The 20,210-nt window shown below is 36.9% G+C and overlaps 2 protein-coding genes and 2 long non-coding RNA genes across 11 annotated transcripts; 2 read left to right on the top strand and 2 right to left on the bottom strand.

Annotated features, from left to right (window-relative positions):
* Positions 1-88: 88 nt before the first annotated feature.
* Positions 89-5,502, bottom strand: LOC135793310 (cyclin-dependent kinase-like 4). Of its 5 annotated transcripts, none has more exons than XM_065304226.1 (7): positions 5,363-5,502; positions 4,840-5,279; positions 2,123-2,309; positions 1,870-2,064; positions 590-1,814; positions 460-536; positions 89-403 (listed from the first exon to the last, which is right to left on the bottom strand). In XM_065304226.1, the coding sequence occupies exons 3-7, from the start codon at positions 2,288-2,290 to the stop codon at positions 353-355; spliced, it is 1,716 nt and encodes a 571-aa protein (XP_065160298.1). In that variant the 5' UTR covers positions 2,291-2,309; positions 4,840-5,279; positions 5,363-5,502; the 3' UTR covers positions 89-352. The 5 variants fall into 5 exon arrangements, with proteins under 5 accessions (XP_065160298.1, XP_065160291.1, XP_065160321.1 ...); XM_065304219.1 differs by having other exon boundaries at positions 4,840-5,209; positions 5,363-5,496; XM_065304249.1 differs by lacking the exon at positions 4,840-5,279 and having other exon boundaries at positions 5,363-5,443.
* Positions 5,503-6,566: 1,064 nt separating this feature from the next.
* Positions 6,567-9,258, top strand: LOC135794649 (uncharacterized). Of its 4 annotated transcripts, none has more exons than XR_010548933.1 (5): positions 6,567-6,608; positions 7,007-7,058; positions 7,172-7,223; positions 7,337-7,388; positions 7,667-9,258. It is a non-coding gene; the product is annotated as an uncharacterized lncRNA (long non-coding RNA). The 4 variants fall into 4 exon arrangements; XR_010548930.1 differs by having other exon boundaries at positions 6,573-6,893; XR_010548931.1 differs by having other exon boundaries at positions 6,573-7,058; positions 7,667-7,718; positions 8,578-9,258.
* A 4,535-nt stretch (positions 9,259-13,793) lies between these two features.
* On the top strand, positions 13,794-15,062 carry LOC135794844 (uncharacterized). The gene is made up of 2 exons (XR_010548964.1): positions 13,794-13,903; positions 14,311-15,062. It is a non-coding gene; the product is annotated as an uncharacterized lncRNA (long non-coding RNA).
* An 850-nt stretch (positions 15,063-15,912) lies between these two features.
* Positions 15,913-19,997, bottom strand: TBC1D16 (TBC1 domain family member 16). Its single transcript, XM_065302430.1, has 4 exons — positions 18,742-19,997; positions 17,930-18,674; positions 17,684-17,865; positions 15,913-17,628 (listed from the first exon to the last, which is right to left on the bottom strand). The coding sequence occupies exons 1-4, from the start codon at positions 19,688-19,690 to the stop codon at positions 17,429-17,431; spliced, it is 2,076 nt and encodes a 691-aa protein (XP_065158502.1). The 5' UTR covers positions 19,691-19,997; the 3' UTR covers positions 15,913-17,428.
* Positions 19,998-20,210: the final 213 nt, after the last annotated feature.

The raw sequence follows: 20,210 nt of genomic DNA, 5'->3' as shown, positions 1-20,210 counted from the left end.
AAAAAGTTAATATCAGTTTTGTGAAAACTTGTAAAGTTAATAACGGTATTATGAAAAAGAAAGTAAAATATAATATAAAAACATTAAATTTGTTTGCATTCGTATATTTTTTAATGAAATGTACAGAGATGGGAATCATTATAAAAATAATCTATACAAGCTCAATATTGGATTGCAAAAAGATCTAGACAGATAAAATAGTTAGTTACATATATACAAATGGAAAAGTTTGTCAGAATTGTTCCCTAGTCGTAGTGTGTTAAGTTTCCGTCTGATGCTTTCGGAGATTATTTTTTATCCCACGTTGGTATCTACATATTCCTGAATGAATCTAGCGCATGTAACTATCCAACTACATGAGTGGTAAAATGTGTTTGGGTGAGCCAGACGCAGAAAGTATTCTCTGTAATATAATCACAAATCAATTATTTTGAATATAAGAAAATTATAATAGCCTACCGGTGTGACGATGTTTTCGCACGACTCAGGCGTTACGTTGATTTTGTTCGACTTTGGTTCATTTGGACTAGTTGTTGCTACACACAAGGAATATGTTTATCACTAATTAATAATTTGTTATGATTCTTACCTCCTGGTAAATTGGGCAAAGTGAAATCATCTTTAATTTTGCTTTTTCTTTTCACGTTACTGTTGAGTGTGCTTGGTGCAAGATGAAGAGGTTCAATGTTAATGAATAGGTCGTGGATGGAATGTCGGTCTAATCTTTTAGAAGGAGTGGTAGCGTAGGTGACGTTCTTATTGGAAAATGGAAGGTTTCCTAGATTTTGCGTAAATACATTCTTCAGGCATGGCTGAGTAATAGTTTGGAGTAATAATGGCGACTTTTTGATAGCGTTGATGTTACAGTTTGATTGAATATTTATATTTGATATTGTACTGCCGGACGATTCTTGACCCACATCCGAGCGTGCTGTCATATTTTCGAATGATTTTGTTAATGAGATGACATCATTCTCACTCACAACTTTATTCAGTGTTTTCGTAGACTTCAGAAATGTTAATCCAGTTTTTTCACGGTAAGACTTGCGTCCTGGTAATTGAAATTCTGCATTGTCGCAACAGAACTTTCTCTTAATATTTCCTTCGATGAGGTTCATTTTCCAGTTATGCGGTTCGTTTAAATTTGATTGTGAAGGACGTTTTGTCAAATTCTTATCTTCTGAAATGCTAGCCCTGTCCGTGGAATGCAAGACCTCTGTTTTGAATTTGCGTAGTAAAGGATTCGCATTGAACTCAGACATGACCTTTTCGCGTAGCGCCGGTAAAAATTGTTGTGGGAAATTGTCATGCGTAAAAAACTTATGTTTCAGTAGTTCTTCACTGGTAGGGCGAACAAGGGGATCCATTGTGAGCAAACTGATTAAAAAATCAATGCTCCCTTGCGGCCAATTCTGGCACATCTTGTGTAAACCGGCCAAGTCAGTCTGTGAGCTTGGTTTGGCCATTCCTCGTAGTGTAGAATTCTTTGCCATTAGAGCTTGATGACGAGCACATGGTTTTCCCATGGCTTTCAATATTAAGTAAAGCTGATCGATATCGCTTTCACCAGGAAATAAGGGCTCACCGGAGAGCATTTCAGCAAAAAGACAACCAGTAGCCCAAATGTCAATGGCGGCACCATACTGCTGTTCGCCAACAAGCAATTCAGGTGCTCGGTACCACCGGGTTGCGACATATTCGGTGCATGGTTCAATAGTATACGTCATTATACGTGCGAATCCAAAGTCGCATAATTTTACGACGCCCTGCGTCGATATAAGAATATTTTCTGGTTTAATATCACGATGGACGATCTGAAACCCCATCAAATATTAACTCTGAGATAAGTTTAAAAAATACACTGCTTACATAATTTGAATGACAATACGCAGTTGCTCGTAACACTTGGTATATACGATCGCGGGATTTTTCCTCGCCCATTCCACCGCTTTGCTTTTCAATTTCATCCAAAACCGTACCCGCCAAAAACTCAAACACAAGATAAAAGCGTTTCCGGTGTCGAAATACGTCAAGCATTGTGACTAAGTTTTCGTGTTTCAGTTTCTGTAAACAAAATTTAATGAATCGTTTATCTCCTGATATACCGCAGAGCTGTATGCACTTTCAGCATTCGAATCTCTCGTAGAGCCATCTTCCTGATAACGGCATCTTCTTCTGTTTCAATGAACTTCTTTACAGCAACTATTTGGTCCGAATCCCGGTGACGACATTTCAATACAACCCCATATGAACCCTCACCAACGACAGAGATTTGTTCATAGCGCTCCATATTGTAACTAAAAATGAAACTGTAACAAAATTATAATTAAAATATTGCAGGAGAATCAACAACGCAGCATTGTTCCGTATTTAGAACGCATAAGGAAGCATTGCTAATCAAGTGGTCAGGTCTCTGGCCAGTGAACCTGTTTAACCCACAATAGGGGTGGCTTTTGGAACGCGTGGGTACGCGCGCCTGTTGTTACGGCGACGGACCGACCGGACATCATAACACAACCAACAACGTATGGTGGCGGCGATCCAGTTTAGGGAAGTGCAACGACCGCGCCTTATCACGCACTAAATATTTATGTTCTTCTTGAATATCTTACATTAAGCTATGTTTTGTGCGAGTCGAAGAAGGTACCATGTTTGCGTATCTATATATGCATAGGCGGCACGTGCTCAACTTTGACCTTTTCGGCGAAAATTTGCGCGCAAATCACGCAATCGCTGCAAATTATTTGTTATGCGGCATTAGGGTGAAAGAAATCGAATCTTGGCACCCAACCGCGCACTGAACATATTCCATGTCAGTAATTTCACCTAATCAGACTTAAAATTAGAATTTGGTTGTGATTTTCTCGTTTTTATTGCGAAACCATATCAATTAGATAAGTAGTTTACGTGCATGCAACATGTTTGCCAGTCCGCCAGCATTGATTTTAATGTCAATTCGAGTTTATGTAGGCTCGGCGCTCGCGGTTTAGCAGTTCTGAAAACTCTGACTGATTGCCTTACGACTGGGAGAAATCGATTTTTCAACATTAAACGGCATTTCTGTCAACAACGAGTCATGTATCGCGGGTGCTCTGACGACTTTCTATAACAAAAGGTTGCATGGGCGCACATACCTTTTTCAAACATGCACACAACTAATGCAAATCTTGCTACTTAATTGAACTAGGCATTTATAACCGTATACAAACATCTATCATATTTGTATTATTTGTTAAATACTAAAAATAACAGAAGTATGGAACTATTGAATTGAAAATTCTTTATAGGGATTGGGTGGTACGCAAATAAATAAATCGCGTTTCTAAATAATTTTTATTTACAAAAGTCAACTGAAAGCTAAATATCAGGAGACACGATATACCAATATATCTTATATTATAGAAATAAATAACAAACTAAATCTACTAAAGACAATTAGTAATACCTCGTGTACTTACATCGCAGTGCTATTTCAAATCACATTGCAAATGTTTAGAAACGCGATCTCCGCGATGTTAATAATAAGTTGTTAATAAACTGTTCAAGTGCAATCCACGTTTGTTGTGTCGCGTATAAATGAAACTCTCTTCGCGGGCCGAACAACGAGCGCTAACTGACTGAACGTAAGGCGGCGGACCTCGTTTGTTGTGACCGTCGCCGGGTAGCGGTGAAAACACGCGAAGCCCTATCGAAAAGCGCGATGTCGTGTGGCGGCCAACGTTTTCGTGCATTTCGAGCACGCGCTTTTCCACAGGTGAAATTGCCCCCGGCGGGCCACTCCTCCGTGTGCAATTACGGCTTGAACACACAGTGCGTGTTCGATGAGAAACAAGCATTTTAAATTTTCATTGTTAGCTGACTATTTTTAACTGCACTAAGTGCAATGCATTTGTCAAGATGGGGACAATTTAATATCGCGTTCAAAACGTAATTAAATGATTCGAGGAATATGTTCTCCAACGCAGTCTTTGAAGTCTTATCTACATTTGGATAGGTTGGTATCTTACCTTTTTAAATGTAACACGAGTATTTTGTATTCAACTAAAAAATGTGTGGAGCGTGAAAACGGACCAAATGCACACAAAAAATTTTAACGTCTATTTGACTGACCTTAATGATTTAATACCACGATATGTCAAAGCCCATTTATTGAACAAATATTATTTAGAAAACACTGTCACTACAGTCACGCAACTTTTTTTTTCATAATTTAAAAACAATGGCACTGGTAATTCTAATTGTATGTAATTCTATTTTTGACAAGACGCTATAAATTGTGTGCTACTCAAAACGACAAATAAATATTGATTTTTGTTGTAATCATCCTGGATTCTCGTAATATATTATGCGAGCAGGCATAGGTAAACTAATTCAACTGTACGGTTCAAAAATGTATATGAAATTTTTATAGAAGTGTTTATAAAATGTATTGTCATTTTCCAATTCACTTTATGATTCAAGATTTGTCACCTAACGCGATCTTCAAAATTAAATAAATGCTTGATTTTGATAAAAAAAATGTCTAGATTGTCGGAATGTAGTTAAAAACACGCTGTAAAATTTCCTATTAGACATTTTCTGTAGAGGTGTTCCAATTGCCAGACTGTGTCCAAATTTGGCAAGTGTACGTAATTTGCGCATGTTGGACCCTAGGACTTCCTGCGGGCTGCCCAGCAATCACCTATTACACTATTTTCATTGAATAATTTGGTTCATTTAGGTTAAATTCTTTGCAGCGATTGAAAAAATGCAGCGGCATTTGTAAAAAATTGAATGAGTTTTCCGAGATAATTATATCCTATCTACTCTGATCTATGTTTGAAGAAAATGTCATCTTACCTTAAAGGGAATTGTAGGAATATGTTGACTTGGATGATAAAATTTATGGAGTACCGAATTATGAACGAATGTAGTATGAACGAATTGCAAACGATTTTGAAACTGATCTAAATGATTTGTTATGGCAATCTGTCACTTTATGACACTTCTGGACATGGCCCACTGGGATACTTCTTTAAAACTCCGCTTTGAACTTTACGTTTTGATAATTCTTCCTTTTCTCTCTTTCGCTTCAATTTTCGCAGTTTTTCTTCCACGCCTCTCCAGTTTAGTCGACAAACATCTAATCCACAACTTTTATTTTCTTCGCCATTTGTACATTCTCCTTATTGCTCCTTTATATGCAGTCCTAGCAGCCTACCATTCACCTCTAACACCAAGATAACTAAATACTTTGATTTATACCCATCAAAAAGCTCTCAGGAAAATGTAATGTCATTCTAAAATTTACAATGTAGCGCGTTTTTCTACTTAGTTGAATTGTATCTTCTTTTATTTAAGGCGGAAGAAAATACAATCTTACCGAATGGGTATTGCAGGAATATGTTGGCTTTGATGATACAATTTATTAAGTGCCGAAATGAACGAATGCAAACGATTTTGAAATTGACCTAAATGATTTCAAATTGTCATATTTTTTTGAAGTTTACGTTCTAGGCCTACTGAAATATTTATTTAAGAGCGTGCTTATAGATGACCCTTACGCATCATCATATCTATCAATTTTGTTTTTTTTATGGAAAGTATGCCATACATTTAAATAGACAGTAATATGACAATTTACAGTACTCCGGGACAACCTGAATTACACATGTAAAAAAAAGAACGTGGACCATCGCAAGAAAGAGTTAAGATTGCTCAATATTCGAATATCAATCTAAATAAGAATTTAGATTTACATAAATTGAATTTTAATTATTCATTACTATTAATAATTTAAATTGCTGAACTACTATCTAAATCATTCATAGATGTCACTAGCATGAATTAAAAATCATAAAATAGAATTGTATTCTGTATTTTTATATTTATCAGCAAACGTGGGTATTCGGCACGAGAATTGTGTTTGTTTTGAACACAACTTACACTTTCTTATCTCATTCTCTGCGAGGATTGCAACGCATGAGATTCCCGAGAGTGCCGTCTGTTGCCATCCCCTCACGCTGCATGTTGGCGCATCTTAGTTTACTTTTGATCGCAGGCAACGTGCCAAATGCAATTCGCGCTCATGGTCGCGTGACATCGACGCATTGACTTTGCGCATCTATTGCTTTCTTATCACAAAGTATCGCGTCGTTGCGTACACAGTTTGCAGCCAGTTTCGTCTCGGTCTCTGGTTGATCCGGGCTTGTACTTTCCAAATTCGCATTATAATATATTTGATCATCAATCGACAATTAATTTTATCTTGCGACTATATTAATGTTATTTGCGCGTTTATTGCCCGGCTGGTTTTTGATCGCGCTGAAAGTGTATATTGCAACTCACAAGGTGCCGAGTTAATAGGTGAATCTGAGAAATATCGCCCCATATGGATTGCTTTCTTCATCATTAGGATAACCCATCGTGCTGGTTTAAGTACTCGTAATTTTTTACTAAACAACACAGACGGTTTGTTTTTTCCGCTGCGTGAATACTATATTATTAAAAAATATGAAATATTTTGGTTCTACGAAGAAAATAGAAGTATCATTGTTTTAACTTATGTTTTCTTTGTTTATTTACAGTATTTGCAGTGCCTTGGAATCCGATGTGTTTGTTCTGCATTGGTAAGTTTATAATTCAATTAAATTTTTTTGTTTTAATTTCTGCGTCGTACACTGGTATATAATTACGTTGCTTTTTTATCACGGTCCACTGCGTGTTGTATAGATATAAAATAGTCGCGTGCCCTGCTGATAACATCCAGGAATTAACTATTTAGTTTTACATTATATTCGGGTAATACGAGAGTTGTTCTTAAAGATGCTCCAAATAGTAGCACAAGTTTGTTCTTTTCTATGCATTTTTCATAACTTGCCGACATTGTGGGAGAACCATTCTTACATCAGATTGTAAGTATTGAATTTATTTATCATTTTCATAAATAACTTTAGTAAATTGCTCATTAATTAGCAATGAAAATTGAATTTTTGTGTTTCGAAGGACTGATTTTTGCTTGTTTTAGGTGTTTTGCACCTTAGGCCGACATCGTAGGAGAACCATTCTTGCATCAGATTGTAAGTATTGAATTTCTTTATCATTTTCATAAATAGCTTTAGTGAGTAGCTCAATAATTAGCAAGGAAAATTGCATTTTAGTGTTTCGAAAGACTGATTTTTGCTTGTTTTAGGTGTTTTGCACCTGAGGCCGATATCGTAGAAGAACCATTCTTGCATCAGATTGTAAGTATTGAATTTATTTATCATTTTCATAAATAACTTTAGTGATTAGCTCATTAATTAGCAACGAAAATTGCATTTTTGTGTTTCGAAAGACTGATTTTTGCTTGTTTTAGGTGTTTTGCACCTGAGGCCGATATCGTAGAAGAGCCATTTTTGCATCAGATTGTAAGTATTGAATTTATTTATCATTTTCATAAATAACTTTAGTGATTAGCTCATTAATTAGCAACGAAAATTGCATTTTTGTGTTTTGAAATACTGATTTTAGCTTGTTTTAGGTGTCTTGCATCTGAGGCCGATATCGTAGGAGAACCATGCTTGCATCATATTGTAAGTATTGAATTTCTTTATCATTTTCATAAAAAGCTTTAGAGATTAGCTCATTAATTAGCAACGAAAATTGCATTTTTGTGTTTCGAAAGACTGATTTTAGCTTGTTTTAGGTGTTTTGCACCTGAGGCCGATATCGTAGGAGAACCATTCTTGCATCAGATGGTAAGTATTGAATTTATTTATCATTTTCATAAATAATTTTAGTGATTAGCTCTTTAATTAGCAACAAAAATGGCATTCTTGTAATGTGATTGACAAATTTCCCCCTTATATGACAATTTTCAATGTTTTAATCGTATATTATTATAGTTTCCCCACAGCGTCGTTCTAGTGCCTGCTCCCGAAACTAGATGGCGCTAGGTATTGTTCACACTCCTTTCTAAATTAGTTTGAGTTGCCGCTGCTAGATGGCATTAGGGTTATGGTACATTATTCTGTAAATTACTTTGGGTGGTCGATACTAGATGGCGCAAGTATCGGATTCATCCGGATAGCAATCAAAATCAATATTTTCCACTTAGTCTATCCTGAGCAGTTATTTTAAATTCCGCGGTATTTAGTTATACTGTCGAAAAGCAAACAATTTAGTTAGCGTCATGCTTAGTATCATGTGCCCTCGTGTGTTTGTCGGCCGTCGGATCATTTTCTGTGGCTTCGATTTCTAGGAATAGGTTTCATTAATCAAAATTGTTCAAGTATTAATTCGTGAAAATAAACCGTTTGTGTTCCGCCTGTGGAAAAATTGTTAGAGCAAAAATACTAAAGTGAGTAATTTCTAACAATTTGCCGAAACGTCTTTGTGCACTTTAGTACTTTCTGGATGAATGAACAAAATAGTTGACTTAATGTTATGTATAAAGTAAAATTTGCTTCTGTTTAATTTTTTAGTTTTTACAGTTGCAATTGCATTGCCATAATAATTAATGTATATGATTCCGACAATAAAGGATAATTTTTGCGAATTAAAAATGATTTCATGAAGTCACAAATCACAGCGAATCTGATTTGTGTTTGTTTTTAGATGTCGAGGAGTTGAACGTGACCTCGGTGTACAATCGTGCTCGTATTCAATTGTGAGTATCGAAATTCTTATCATTTTCATATCTGCTTTGTTCACGTAGCCTGCTATATCTTTTCCTTGTTTAGTCGATCGTGCGATGTTGTTCGATGCACACGTGTTTTGTTCACAAGTCGATCTTCGTAACTAGTTTGCGAGTTTCTTGTGATTTTAAGTTGGTAGTTGAATTATAATCGATCAGCAAAGGTAACAATTAGAATCAACGGACTAGTGCGGCGGGTAGTTAATGAATTATCACGGGTGGAAGTCAGAATTGTGTAGTTTTATAATGTGCGCACGTTTTTGCCGTTGGCCGTCGGATATCTTACGTTGGCTAAGAAGTCCGTCCTAGTGGTTTTATTTGCGTAATGATATTAATTTGTGAAACTAAACACTGTTTGTCCCCGTGTGGAACATTTTAATCGAGAAAGTGCACGTAGATAACTGCAACATTATCATTCGACGAATTAAACAATTAGTGAAGATATTTCATGGACGAAATGAATTTATCAGTCGTTAAGGAAAAGCGAGGTAACCGTTGAATAAGTAAATACTTTGAAAATAAGTCAATTTTAACATATAATTTTAAAATTCAACATGTACTCTTCTGATTGTATGAGTTGCAATAAACTATACTTACATTTACTTGTATATTTGTCTATGTTTCCTCTTTGTCGTTTTCAGAATTAGATTTAAAGACCACATTTGATAGTACGTGTTTGAAATGCGAATAACAAGTACATAAATGTTGTTGTTTTTAAAAAGGTAACAAAAACAACACCATTTATACCTGAAACGAATAAGCTTTGATATGAGAGCTCAGTGGCTCAGCTGGGTTATGCATACTAGGCTAGCATGCTAGGGATTCGTGGTTCATGGTTCGAATCTCAGTTGTAGAAAGCAGTTTTATTAAATAATAAGAAATTTAAGAGATGCGGGTTGCATGCCACCAAAATATGGATTCAAATGTTAGAAATAAGTTGAAGAGCAGGGTACGGAACAACAATAGTAATAATTGAAAGAAATAGAGAGCAGCAGAAAAGGATAGGAGAAGTAAGAAGAGGAGAGAGAGAGTACAGGAAGAAAAGAGAATAGGGGTGACGGAATTTTTAAATTTTTTGGCGGCGTGTCGTTATAAGACAGTCTTACGGCCCACTGCTTCGATGTGTCCATTGCTCCCGGCCCATCCTACAGCTACGATGTCTCTGCGCTTCATCCCCGAAATACTCAGGCATATCAACAATTTTTATGGTGGGGGATCATCCCCATAGAGAGGGAACTCCTTATAAGGACATCCTTTTAAGGACTTGTAAAAATATTTCTAATTTTTAAGTCGCCTCGAGAGAGGGGACACTTAAAAATATTCTTACAAGTTCTGACCTGCAGCTGAAATGAAAGTGGAGAACACAAATCATACAGGACACCTTAACAATTTTTATAGTGGGGATCATCCCCTGAGAGAGGGAACGCTCTTAGAGACCTGTTCCTGAAATGATAAAAGGGGTACACAAATCAAAGAAGTCAATATATCTTACTATTTATTTATTAACAATAGAATACAAGTTTATATTTTACAAGTCAACAGAATACATGTCGCCATTTTGAAACAGGACTTACGACCTGCACAGCTGCTTACATGCCATCAAGTACTACTACTTCATAAAGTTATACCGGAATAATTATATTAGTAAATAGCCAATTTTCTGGGTGGAAACTAATATAGAGGGTGTTACAAAAGGAAAATTTTAAGTGCAAACAAAAAAACTCTCGACACTACAAACGCCGCTCGTTTTCACCAGACGATCAGGGAAACTAATATACAGGGTGTTCCAGAAAAAATCAAAGTGCACACGGGAAAATACTAAAAACGACAGCTAAAGCAAAATTTTCACGGACACAAAAAAACATATATACAGGGTGTTCTAGAAAGAAAATTCCATGTGCAAAACTGAGAACACACAAAACTCACTAAAGGTAATTTTCTACGTGCTGATGGGAAAACTAATTTACAGGATGTTACTAACAGAAAATTTTAGAAACTACAAAGAGAGGTAATATTCACAATATGAAGAGGGAAATTTACAAATTACCAACAATATTTTAATAGAAAAACAGAGATTTTGCCCGAAAAACATCAGAAAATTGAGCAAAAGGGTGCTACAAAAATAAAACACTTACATTTTAATATATTGTGAATATCTATCTATCACTACATAGTATAAAGTAAAGTCGCTTTTTTTTTCCGGTCCCTTTGTGAGCTTAAATCTTTGAAACTACGCAACGGATTTTGATGCGGTTTTTTTTAATAGATAGAGTAATTCAAGAGGAAGGTTTGTATATATAATAACATCCATTAAATAGTGGAGAAGTACTGTTATTTTTGAGGTTTCTAATGTGATATCGTAAAAACAAAGTTTTCGATTATTCCCGTCTGCTCTTTGTGCGATGCTTCGTAGCTTCCCCCTCCAAGCATAGACGTGTGTATGTGTGTACGTGTGGGTTGAAGTTGACCGGTAGATGTTTTTGTTTGGAGAAGGAAAGTCGCTTTCTCTGTTTGTCCCTTTGTATGCTTAAATCTTTGAAACTGCGCAACGGATTTTTTTAAAATTGCGGACGTAGCGTTTTCGGCGGTGCCGGCCGGCCGCCCGGTGCGGCAAGAGCGTGCCTATAAATAGCGCGTCTGAGGCCGCGGTTTTCCCTGTAGCACTTTGAATTTAGCAGCGAAGATATTCCAAAGACAGCAGGAAATCTTCATGGTATAGGGAAAGGTGGATAGTTTTACTCCAAATTTAACGCGTGCGGGCCACGGGCAGTAATGAATAAATCAAAACTACTGGATCGATTTTAATCACATAGGCTATATATTTTAAACCCGTGCGAAGCCGTAGCGGGCCGCTATGTTTTTATATACAACGTTCACAGTTTTTCTGTAGTGTATTTAGTATCAGTATTGCAACCGTGCGAAGCCGGGGCGGGTCGCTAGTGTTATTATATATCCGTCACATGGTATTATACTGTAATATACTTATTTGTTATAAAATAAAATGGAAATAATAAATAATAATTAATCCATATTTTTTTACAAATACCATCTGTGTGAAAAAGCACAGTGGACTCCGTGACTGATGTTCTCTTATTGTTCCTCTTATATTGTTCACTATAATGTAATATTACAAAAACTTTAGCCACAGCAACGCGTGGCCGGGTCAGCTAGTATGTATATGAGCCGCTTATTTTGAAAGTGGCCTAACTCCATTTATCTTCAAATCGAGATATTGAAAGTTTTGCGCTTCAATGAATTTAAAAATATAGGTAAAAGATACTAAGGAGTCATACTGCTTAAGCGTATCTAAGGATGTTAAATTTAAAGTTCCTGTTAATTAAGTAATTATTAATTATTAAGTAAATAACGTGCGTTTCCTTATCAAGAATGGAGTTGGGCCACTTTCAAAATTAACAGCCCGATTCATTATAAAATTTGAGGATGCCCAAGTCCATTCAACATAATTTAAGATGTTTCAAATTGAAAAACAAAACGTTTTCGTTTCACAGACAGCTTCGTGAAGTAATACATTTTGTTTGTTAAAGTGTGCCAAACCCCTAAACTTCTCAAAAATATTCTTTCTTTCTTCTTCATTATAATTTTTTGTGCACGCATTCCGACAACCACAATCTTTGTTTTCGAAATTTTTTTCATGAACAATACTTCCGGTTTGACTGCAATATCTTTTTCCTGAATTCTGTTTAATCTTTCGCACTTTTTAGATATATGGTGCATCACTCTTTTCTGCATTGTTATTTGAATCTTCATCCTCTGACGAGGAATATTGTTCTATAATTCTTTTGTTATTCGCTTTTTTAATTATTAATTACTATTTCTTTTCACTATATGAACTAAGTGGTCTTCTTCTGTTCTTCCTCATGGGTGCAATAATTTCTATAATTTAATATTAAATTTTAAGTTTTATATTAATTAAACGTACAGGTTAATTAACCAACGCAATTGTCCCAAAAATAAGGTGAACTTGTAAATACTAATTAATTGAAATTACCTTCATCGCTGCTTTCCGACATTATCAATAGTAAATAGCTTGATGTAACTATAAATGGAGTTAGGCCACTTTCAAACTGCACGGCTCAGTTATTCAATTAATTCGGAAAACTTATGTGTAAAAAATGTACCGTATTTTCTCTGAATATAAGCAATCTGAAGTGCGTCACTGATAAATAACATGAAGTTGTACATGTAACCATGGTAACCGGCAAAAATTTAAAAAACGGAGTTAGGTCACTTTCAAAATAAACGGCTCATATATAAAGTCGACTTTGTTACTATGATTATAACTAAAGAACGGCTAATCCGATTTAGCTAAAAATTGGTGGAGAGGTAGCTTAGAGCCAGGAGAAGGTAATACTTTAGAATTATTTTTGAAGTGAAAACTTATTTTAAAAAACACTAAACGACACTAAAAAGAGACAAAAATATTCGCTTATATGGTTTAGCTTGCGGAGAATATGAGAATACAAACACAAAGTTTTCTATTATCCCCGTCTCCTCTTTGTACGATGCTTTGTAGCTTCCCCACTCAACATGCCGCGACCAAGACGATCAAATCTTTACCCACAAAACCGTAATGCAACTACGATTCGAAACATTGCGAATAAAAGGGCGGACTGAAGAAGAACAAGAAATTGCACGTGAAAAGCGCCGTTTTAGTATGGCTCGACTTCGTGCCCCCCAATCACTAGAGCAATGCGAGACGGGACAAAGTTTGCCGGGTATTACAAGATATTACAAGTAGAATCTTAAAGCAACCCGACGTCTTAAACTCCCAACCATGACTATGAAATGTGTGACGACTGGAACAATCTTTGAAGTTTAGTAAATGTCAAGTGACATTCACAGTTGATGTCAGCACCGCATCTGCCTACTTGATAAACGAATACAATTGCCGCTCGCCTGTTTGATACGCCGATATCGACGTAACGAGCCTGTGGTGCAGTGGAATATAATTTATTAAGTTTGCATAAACATAATCAACTTACTAAATAATCAAATACTGGAGATATAAAGAGAGGATCAAGAGGTATACTACAAACTTATGCAGCTTCGTGAATTATTCGGAAAACTTCGTTATAGTACGTCAAACCAATTGCAGTTTGTTATTTGTAAACAAAAAAATATATCCGATGACAATATCATTTCTATCATTTCATAGATAAATTTGGTGCTGTGACCAGGAAGATGTATCCCAAGAGTGATCCTCATAGTGATCCTAATCTAAAACGCGTAAGTGAAAACACGATTACCACTGTTGTTCGGACGGCCGTGTACCATGCTTTTGATCCGCTGACAAATTTGTGCCAAAACGTGTCGATCATACTCGTACAGTTACCAGTATAGGGACTGAATGCTCACAGGTGCTTCATCCATCGTAAACCGGTAGTGCTGTTTATGATGCTTTGACCAAGTTTCACGTCGTGTTTATTTTGCTCGTTTCTAAACGTTTTTTATTTATAATCTTAACTAAGAGGCACGTTATAAACTGCCTGTTAAAAACTGTTAAGTAATGAATTCAATTTATTCTTAATAATCAGGCTTTTTGGGATGTTAGTAAAATATGTCTTAATATTTTCTACATTATTATACGAAATATTTCCAATTTGTTTTAATCTACTTTAAAATTCTTCCCGAAGGTACACCATGGCAATGACAATCAAGAAGAACCTCCTTCCAAGGAGGTTAAATTTGAAATTGGTTTAATGGAGGGAGTTATACAAGACTGGTCAAACTCCGACGTAAATCATATCACTTCATCGTTATCAAAACGAGAAGCACTGGAGATTACTAATAGTACGATTACTAAGGTCAATTTGTCAATTAATTCCTCTGAATCATTGCAAAGCCAAACTATTCCTGATTTGATTGATGACATGTTTGCTGACTGCTTCAAACAATTTTGCAATAATATGAACCATAAAGAGCGCGGTGTGAATTCACTGAAGCATTACTTCGCATTTTTACCCCGTAACATACAAAATATGAACAATAATTTAGGTTCGCTATGTGCAGAATACGATATTGCCTATGCAGAAGCCGATAAACTGCGAAAGGCTGAAACCGTTGATAATATTACTTCTGAGAATTTTGAGATGTATATTGAGAATAGTGGCAGCACAATTCCAGAATTCTTGTTGGATGAAAGCAGTGACGTCTTGCTACAATATGAGTCACTATATCAACAATTAGTTGCGAAGACTAATAAAATGAAAGCAATAACTGAAAAAATTCGGGTAACACAATGTGCATTGTACCGAGCAGTAAATAGTTACAACAAATGTGCAAAAATATGTGAAAAGTACAAAACTCGAATGCACACATTCCAAGAGAATATTCATTCCTTTATAGAATCGTTTAAAAGACATTAATAAAAAGATTGCTATAATAATTGTAGTTTAAGGTTATATCGCCGCCGCAGCGGCGTGATTATTACGGAGTTCTGTGTAATATTTATGTTTGAGTGATGAAGAAATCAAAATGGTTCAATTTTAAATATATTAGAGTAAATGATGTTTCGAAAAAAGCTGTTTGCAAACATTGATTTATTTTTCAAACTAAATATCTAAATTATCTAATTTGGTAAATATGTTTTTAATCATTATTTTCTACACCCACCTCTAAAACGCCAGTTTTTCCACGGTTTTTATACTCAAAAAGTGGTTCTTTATATTCGGACGGCCAAGCCGTACATAATATTCATTATGTACTCGAGACAGAGCAGCCGCCTGCGCATTTGCTTACGGAGCAGCCCAAGACGGTATGAAATGCCATGCGACATCAGCCAAACACGTCAAATCAGGCGCTGTTGCTGCTCGTATCGGAGGGCCACGATATGAACCGAAGCGTCATATGCGCCGGCGCGCGACAAGGCACTAACGGTTAGTGACTAAACCTTGAGCGCGAACCGCATTTCGCACGTTACCTGCGATCAAAACTAAACTAGAATGCTGCAACATGCGGTGTGAGGGTTGCATTTCGTTCCTCGAATGCTATAAAAAAAAAGTGTTTATATACCCACGCAGGTAACAGCATTGTGTTCAGAACAAATACAATTCAAGTGCTGATCAGAAGAGTACAGCAACTTAAACTGTAACAAATTCCTGATATGTACCAGGAAAATACCATTTCAAAACTACCTACCACCATCACGCTTACACGTCCATCACAATACTTAGTTTACAACAAGTTAATACGAACAACATAAAATTTATTTAAAAAAAAATCATTAATAATCCGTGTTGATTTACTTGCAGACGATATGCATTTAGCTTAATGCTTTTATTATTCATTTGCGCTTCAATAACATTGTAAAAACAAACAGTTTAAAATACATATGGTACATTTTAATTAAGCATATTCGTAACTCACATCTGCACTTATTCAAGTAACACGTTGCAACCTCGTTCAAAAATATAAATAATAACATAACAATCATTTATACACTAGAGTCGTAGAATTCTTACGCTTATATCAGTTATATCAGTAATAGATGATGGTGAATTGAGAGTAGTCAAGTGGTAAATAGTTTAGTATCCATTTGATTAAAACTGCATATAGATTAGACCATATTTTAAGTACTTACGACTGATGCTAGCTGTGAATACCTGAAGTTTAACAAATTGGTGTGAATAATATCATATTGTTATCAGTACATATGTTTAGCCTATCCCGAACAATTCCAACGTGTGTTTGGCTAGCGCATTTTGTAAGAATATTTATTTCATATAATTGAAAATGAAATGTTTATACTGCTGCCATATGTTTTGTGTGTTGTGCATACGCTGCCTGGGTTTGGGATGAATCTGTTTTTAGAATATTGTCGAATGCACTTGTCGGAATTATAGAGTCACCAAATTGATTTCCCTTGCTTGCAGTTTTTTGCTATATCTTTGCTCCTTTGCTTCTTTTCGCTCATTACACGCAAGATTGCATTTTACAGTTTGACGTGGAATATGCTACAATTAGAAAAATAAATTGCACAATAAGCAGTAATTGCCACACATTCTGATATATAAACTGTCTATCATGCTTCGTCATGTGTGTCCAGTGCTTTGAATGCACCTATTTCGTGCCTGGCCCCGTCGTCCGTCTCTGCGAATAACGATGCCATTATTTTATCAATATTTATATATGTATACCTTTATATATTACATGATTACTGTTATGGTTTTGTTGCTATAGAAGGCTAATGTCAGTAACAGTGTTCGTCCAATGTAACAGTTGTGCCACGCAAAAATATCTACTACCACTATTGACTAAAACAATTAAATTTTCTCAACGAAAGATGCCTACACATTTGTTGAAGTTCTGTAACACAATATTCTGTGAAACACCCCAGCCTGTTTTATACAGGTCTCCTAATCCCTTAAGCACAGCCAACATATTGTGAATTAAACACAAGTGAAGCTATTTGTAATTTACAATATTTAGCATCATCCCATCATGTTTTACATTAGATATTATATGTCAAATCTCAATAACATTGTATTCATCTATCGGTATGTACTTACTTTAATTTGATTTGTATTCAGTTAGATGATTATGCAGTAAAATGGCAAATTATAGTTAAATTGCCAGTGGATCCGATTTTAACACATTTTGAAACACACTATTCCTCTAGAGAATGTGCATTGATAATATATAGACATCATGGTTTGCGAGTGAAAAACTAAATAACAATTTCTTGATTGATAGCAGCAGATCCACCTTAATAGAATGATTATGTTGGTTCGTGAAACGGTAGCAGTTGTTGATTTACTGTATAATCGTATTTGGACAATATCCATGCTCATGGCCAGAGCAGTAGATTCTTGGCGAATGTGAACTGTCCCAAATACCAGGCCCACAGCGCATGCAGAGACCCGATAACGTACAGGGGATCTCTCGAAGTTGACGAAATTGGTGTAGCAAACCGCGCGCCTTTCTTGCAATCACTTCCCCATCCATGTACATTGCTGCGACATGTACATAGATTACAACAGTGTCACATACCTTAACTTATTGACTTACCCAGTGAACTGAAATGTAACAGCATTTCATCCGCGCGCAGATCCTGGGCAATCACATCGTCAGCATACACGCATATTATTGCCAAACAGAGGAACAAATGGAAATAATCGGTGAGATAATTTGCCCAACACGCTTCCCACATACGCAAGGCGACCGCTTCTGTAAACTCTCGCTTAAAACATCTGAAAAGATGTATGTTATAAGTACATATTTATATAGAAAACAATAACTACAAAGATGACTTACAGTAAAATCCATCGATGACAAAATAAAAGCTCATTGGCATCTTTGTGTTTCTGCAGATGCTGGTGGAATTTTGGCACCATAATCTGTACGAGCTCACGTAGGAACTTCAAAGAGCGATCCATATCTTTGTCGGTGGGCGTAGCAACAAAAACAGCCCGCTGCATTAGACCCACGAAGCACCAGAAAGCAGCAACTTCATCTCGAAGCTCAAAAAGCACCGGCGCAAGCAGATCACTCATTCCTTGTGTATATCCCAAGCCAGGATTGTACACCGCGTAATTTAACAAAATGTTCTTCATTACATCTAGATTTGGATTGTTATCCCCCGCAAAAAACGGATTTCCCCGATCCGTACGCACCACATCCTTTTCGACAACGCTCTGCACTTTTCTTTTAAACTGTGTCAGATGATTGCCGATCATGTCAAGCCTGCGCCGCGTTATTTCCTCGTACTCCTGGCGTCGGATTTCCGCAATTTGAATGCGCTCAAGAAATGTACTCTGATACGGGTAACAATGGAGTAGGAAAGGCCACACTTCTTTGCGTAAGTTACGCTCCATGCCAGTAAAAAATACCGCCTTTCGCAGAGTGAGATCGTCTTCGAGCTGACCGGCCTCGTTGAACAGTGATCGAAATACGTCTTCAGTCAATTTACCTACTTGACCCTCTTCCGGGTGCAATTCGAGCGCGGATACTTCTGCACGACATACCATGAAGTGGCGATAGGGGAGATTCTCCTCGGGACCTATCCGTATCATTATAAAAACATAAATTATATAGATTTGTACAACGTATTTGAATTTACTCATTACCTTTAGGATATTTAATATTATGTAGCAAAGAATGCCACTGATGCAAAACCTGTGCAAGATGATCCAACCCGCCATGATGGAAATGTAAAATTTTGTACTGGCTCTCTCTGGATGCCACCACCAGTTGTCCACATGTGCAGTTTGCGTCGTTGAAAAACATCCGCAACGAGCGCATCTGTGAAAGATCGACGCTGAAGCGACGGCATTTGTGTTGGTTTTTTGCTGGTAAGATCGGTGAGCAAGACGCACTATCCGGGAAGGTCAAGTTGTGTTTCTGGGCAAGAAATTCGGGACTAAACCAGTTGCATTGACTGTCATTCGAGGTGACCGATTCAGAGCGACTGAACTCAAACTTCTCCAAAGACTCTCCGATATCCTTCACGCTATCTGGTGTTGTGATAATCTCGATATCCGGATTGGATATTTCCACATTGATATTAATAATGGAGTTTTTCTCTAGACTATCAGTCGAGCTTACAGATTCCTTGTCGGTGTCACTGACGTAGTTGAGAAAAGGATTAGTACTCTTGAATTCCGAATGCATACCATCAACACTGCCCACGCTCATCGGTCGGTTATCGTCGCAGGAGTCCAGCGAGTTCAGGCTTTCCACGCTCGTCTGTTTGGAGTAGTTGTAGACGTTCTTATTGGGCGACGGTTGCAGAGTGTGCGGGCATTTCCTCAACGTGCTGTTGGGTATCCACGTGAGCATAAGCGTCGGCCGTTTAGCATCGTTATATTGATCGATGAAAATTTTTGTCGTGATGGTGAGGTAGCCGGGATGATGCAGCACGTCCGTGTCCTGCCTCATAATGGCCGGAGGATGCACGCAAACATTGTTTTTGCAGAACAACACCTCGTTATCCTCGTAGTTGTTCATCTTCTCATCCTCGCCGTCCGCACCGAGAATATACGTGGACGCGCGACGCAATATGCTGCCTAGCGGCATTTTCCCTTAATTGTTAAGATTAAGATGAGAAAATTAAAAAGGTGCGTCAGACCCGACCTGCACCGCAACGTCCTTACAAAATTTTAACGCTATGGTGACGCGCACGAGACATGCAGTCGAAAAATGACTTTTTGATGAATTTTATGGAAAATGCACTCGCACTACACAGCACATTTCGTGAGTAACTCAGCACGTTATCTTCTTGACCATATTCGCCTCGACTGAGGTTTCAACCCACACTCGTTGTATTATTGATTTTCCGTCGCGCTTTTCGTGCCGTGCTTCGACTTGTGTGCGGAACGAGTGTTTTTCGACACGTATTTGTGTCGGACATTCTACGCTCATATTATTTTACGTTTTGCCTATCGGAATGTTTATTGCCTCAAATTGCTCGCTATGCATTTACCAAAGGGACACCTGCGATAAATTTGTTGAAGTAGGTCGAGGAATATTCAAACTTCCCGACAATTGTGTCGACTAATGACACCTAGTAAGTTTTATTAAAAACATTTCTTTAAGC

This window comes from Atheta coriaria, unplaced genomic scaffold (genome assembly GCF_025399875.1).
Source record: "Atheta coriaria isolate IRGN ID8LTWV9N9 unplaced genomic scaffold, Caltech_Dcor_3.1 hic_scaffold_1_pilon, whole genome shotgun sequence".
In the NCBI taxonomy this organism is placed as follows: domain Eukaryota; kingdom Metazoa; phylum Arthropoda; class Insecta; order Coleoptera; family Staphylinidae; genus Dalotia; species Dalotia coriaria.
This window is presented reverse-complemented; position numbering and strand designations above follow the sequence as displayed.

Coding starts and splice junctions, on each gene's coding strand:
- LOC135793310 (XM_065304226.1), bottom strand. CDS start 2,290: ATGGAGCGCTATGAACAAATCTCTGTCGTTGGTGAGGGTTCATATGGG. Junction 537..589: donor TTTGCCCAATTTACCAGGAG/GTAAGAATCATA, acceptor CCTTGTGTGTAG/CAACAACTAGTCCAAATGAA. Junction 404..459: donor GCGAAAACATCGTCACACCG/GTAGGCTATTAT, acceptor ATTATATTACAG/AGAATACTTTCTGCGTCTGG.
- TBC1D16 (XM_065302430.1), bottom strand. CDS start 19,690: ATGCCGCTAGGCAGCATATTGCGTCGCGCGTCCACGTATATTCTCGGT. Junction 18,675..18,741: donor TAATATTAAATATCCTAAAG/GTAATGAGTAAA, acceptor TGATACGGATAG/GTCCCGAGGAGAATCTCCCC. Junction 17,629..17,683: donor GTTACATTTCAGTTCACTGG/GTAAGTCAATAA, acceptor TACATGTCGCAG/CAATGTACATGGATGGGGAA.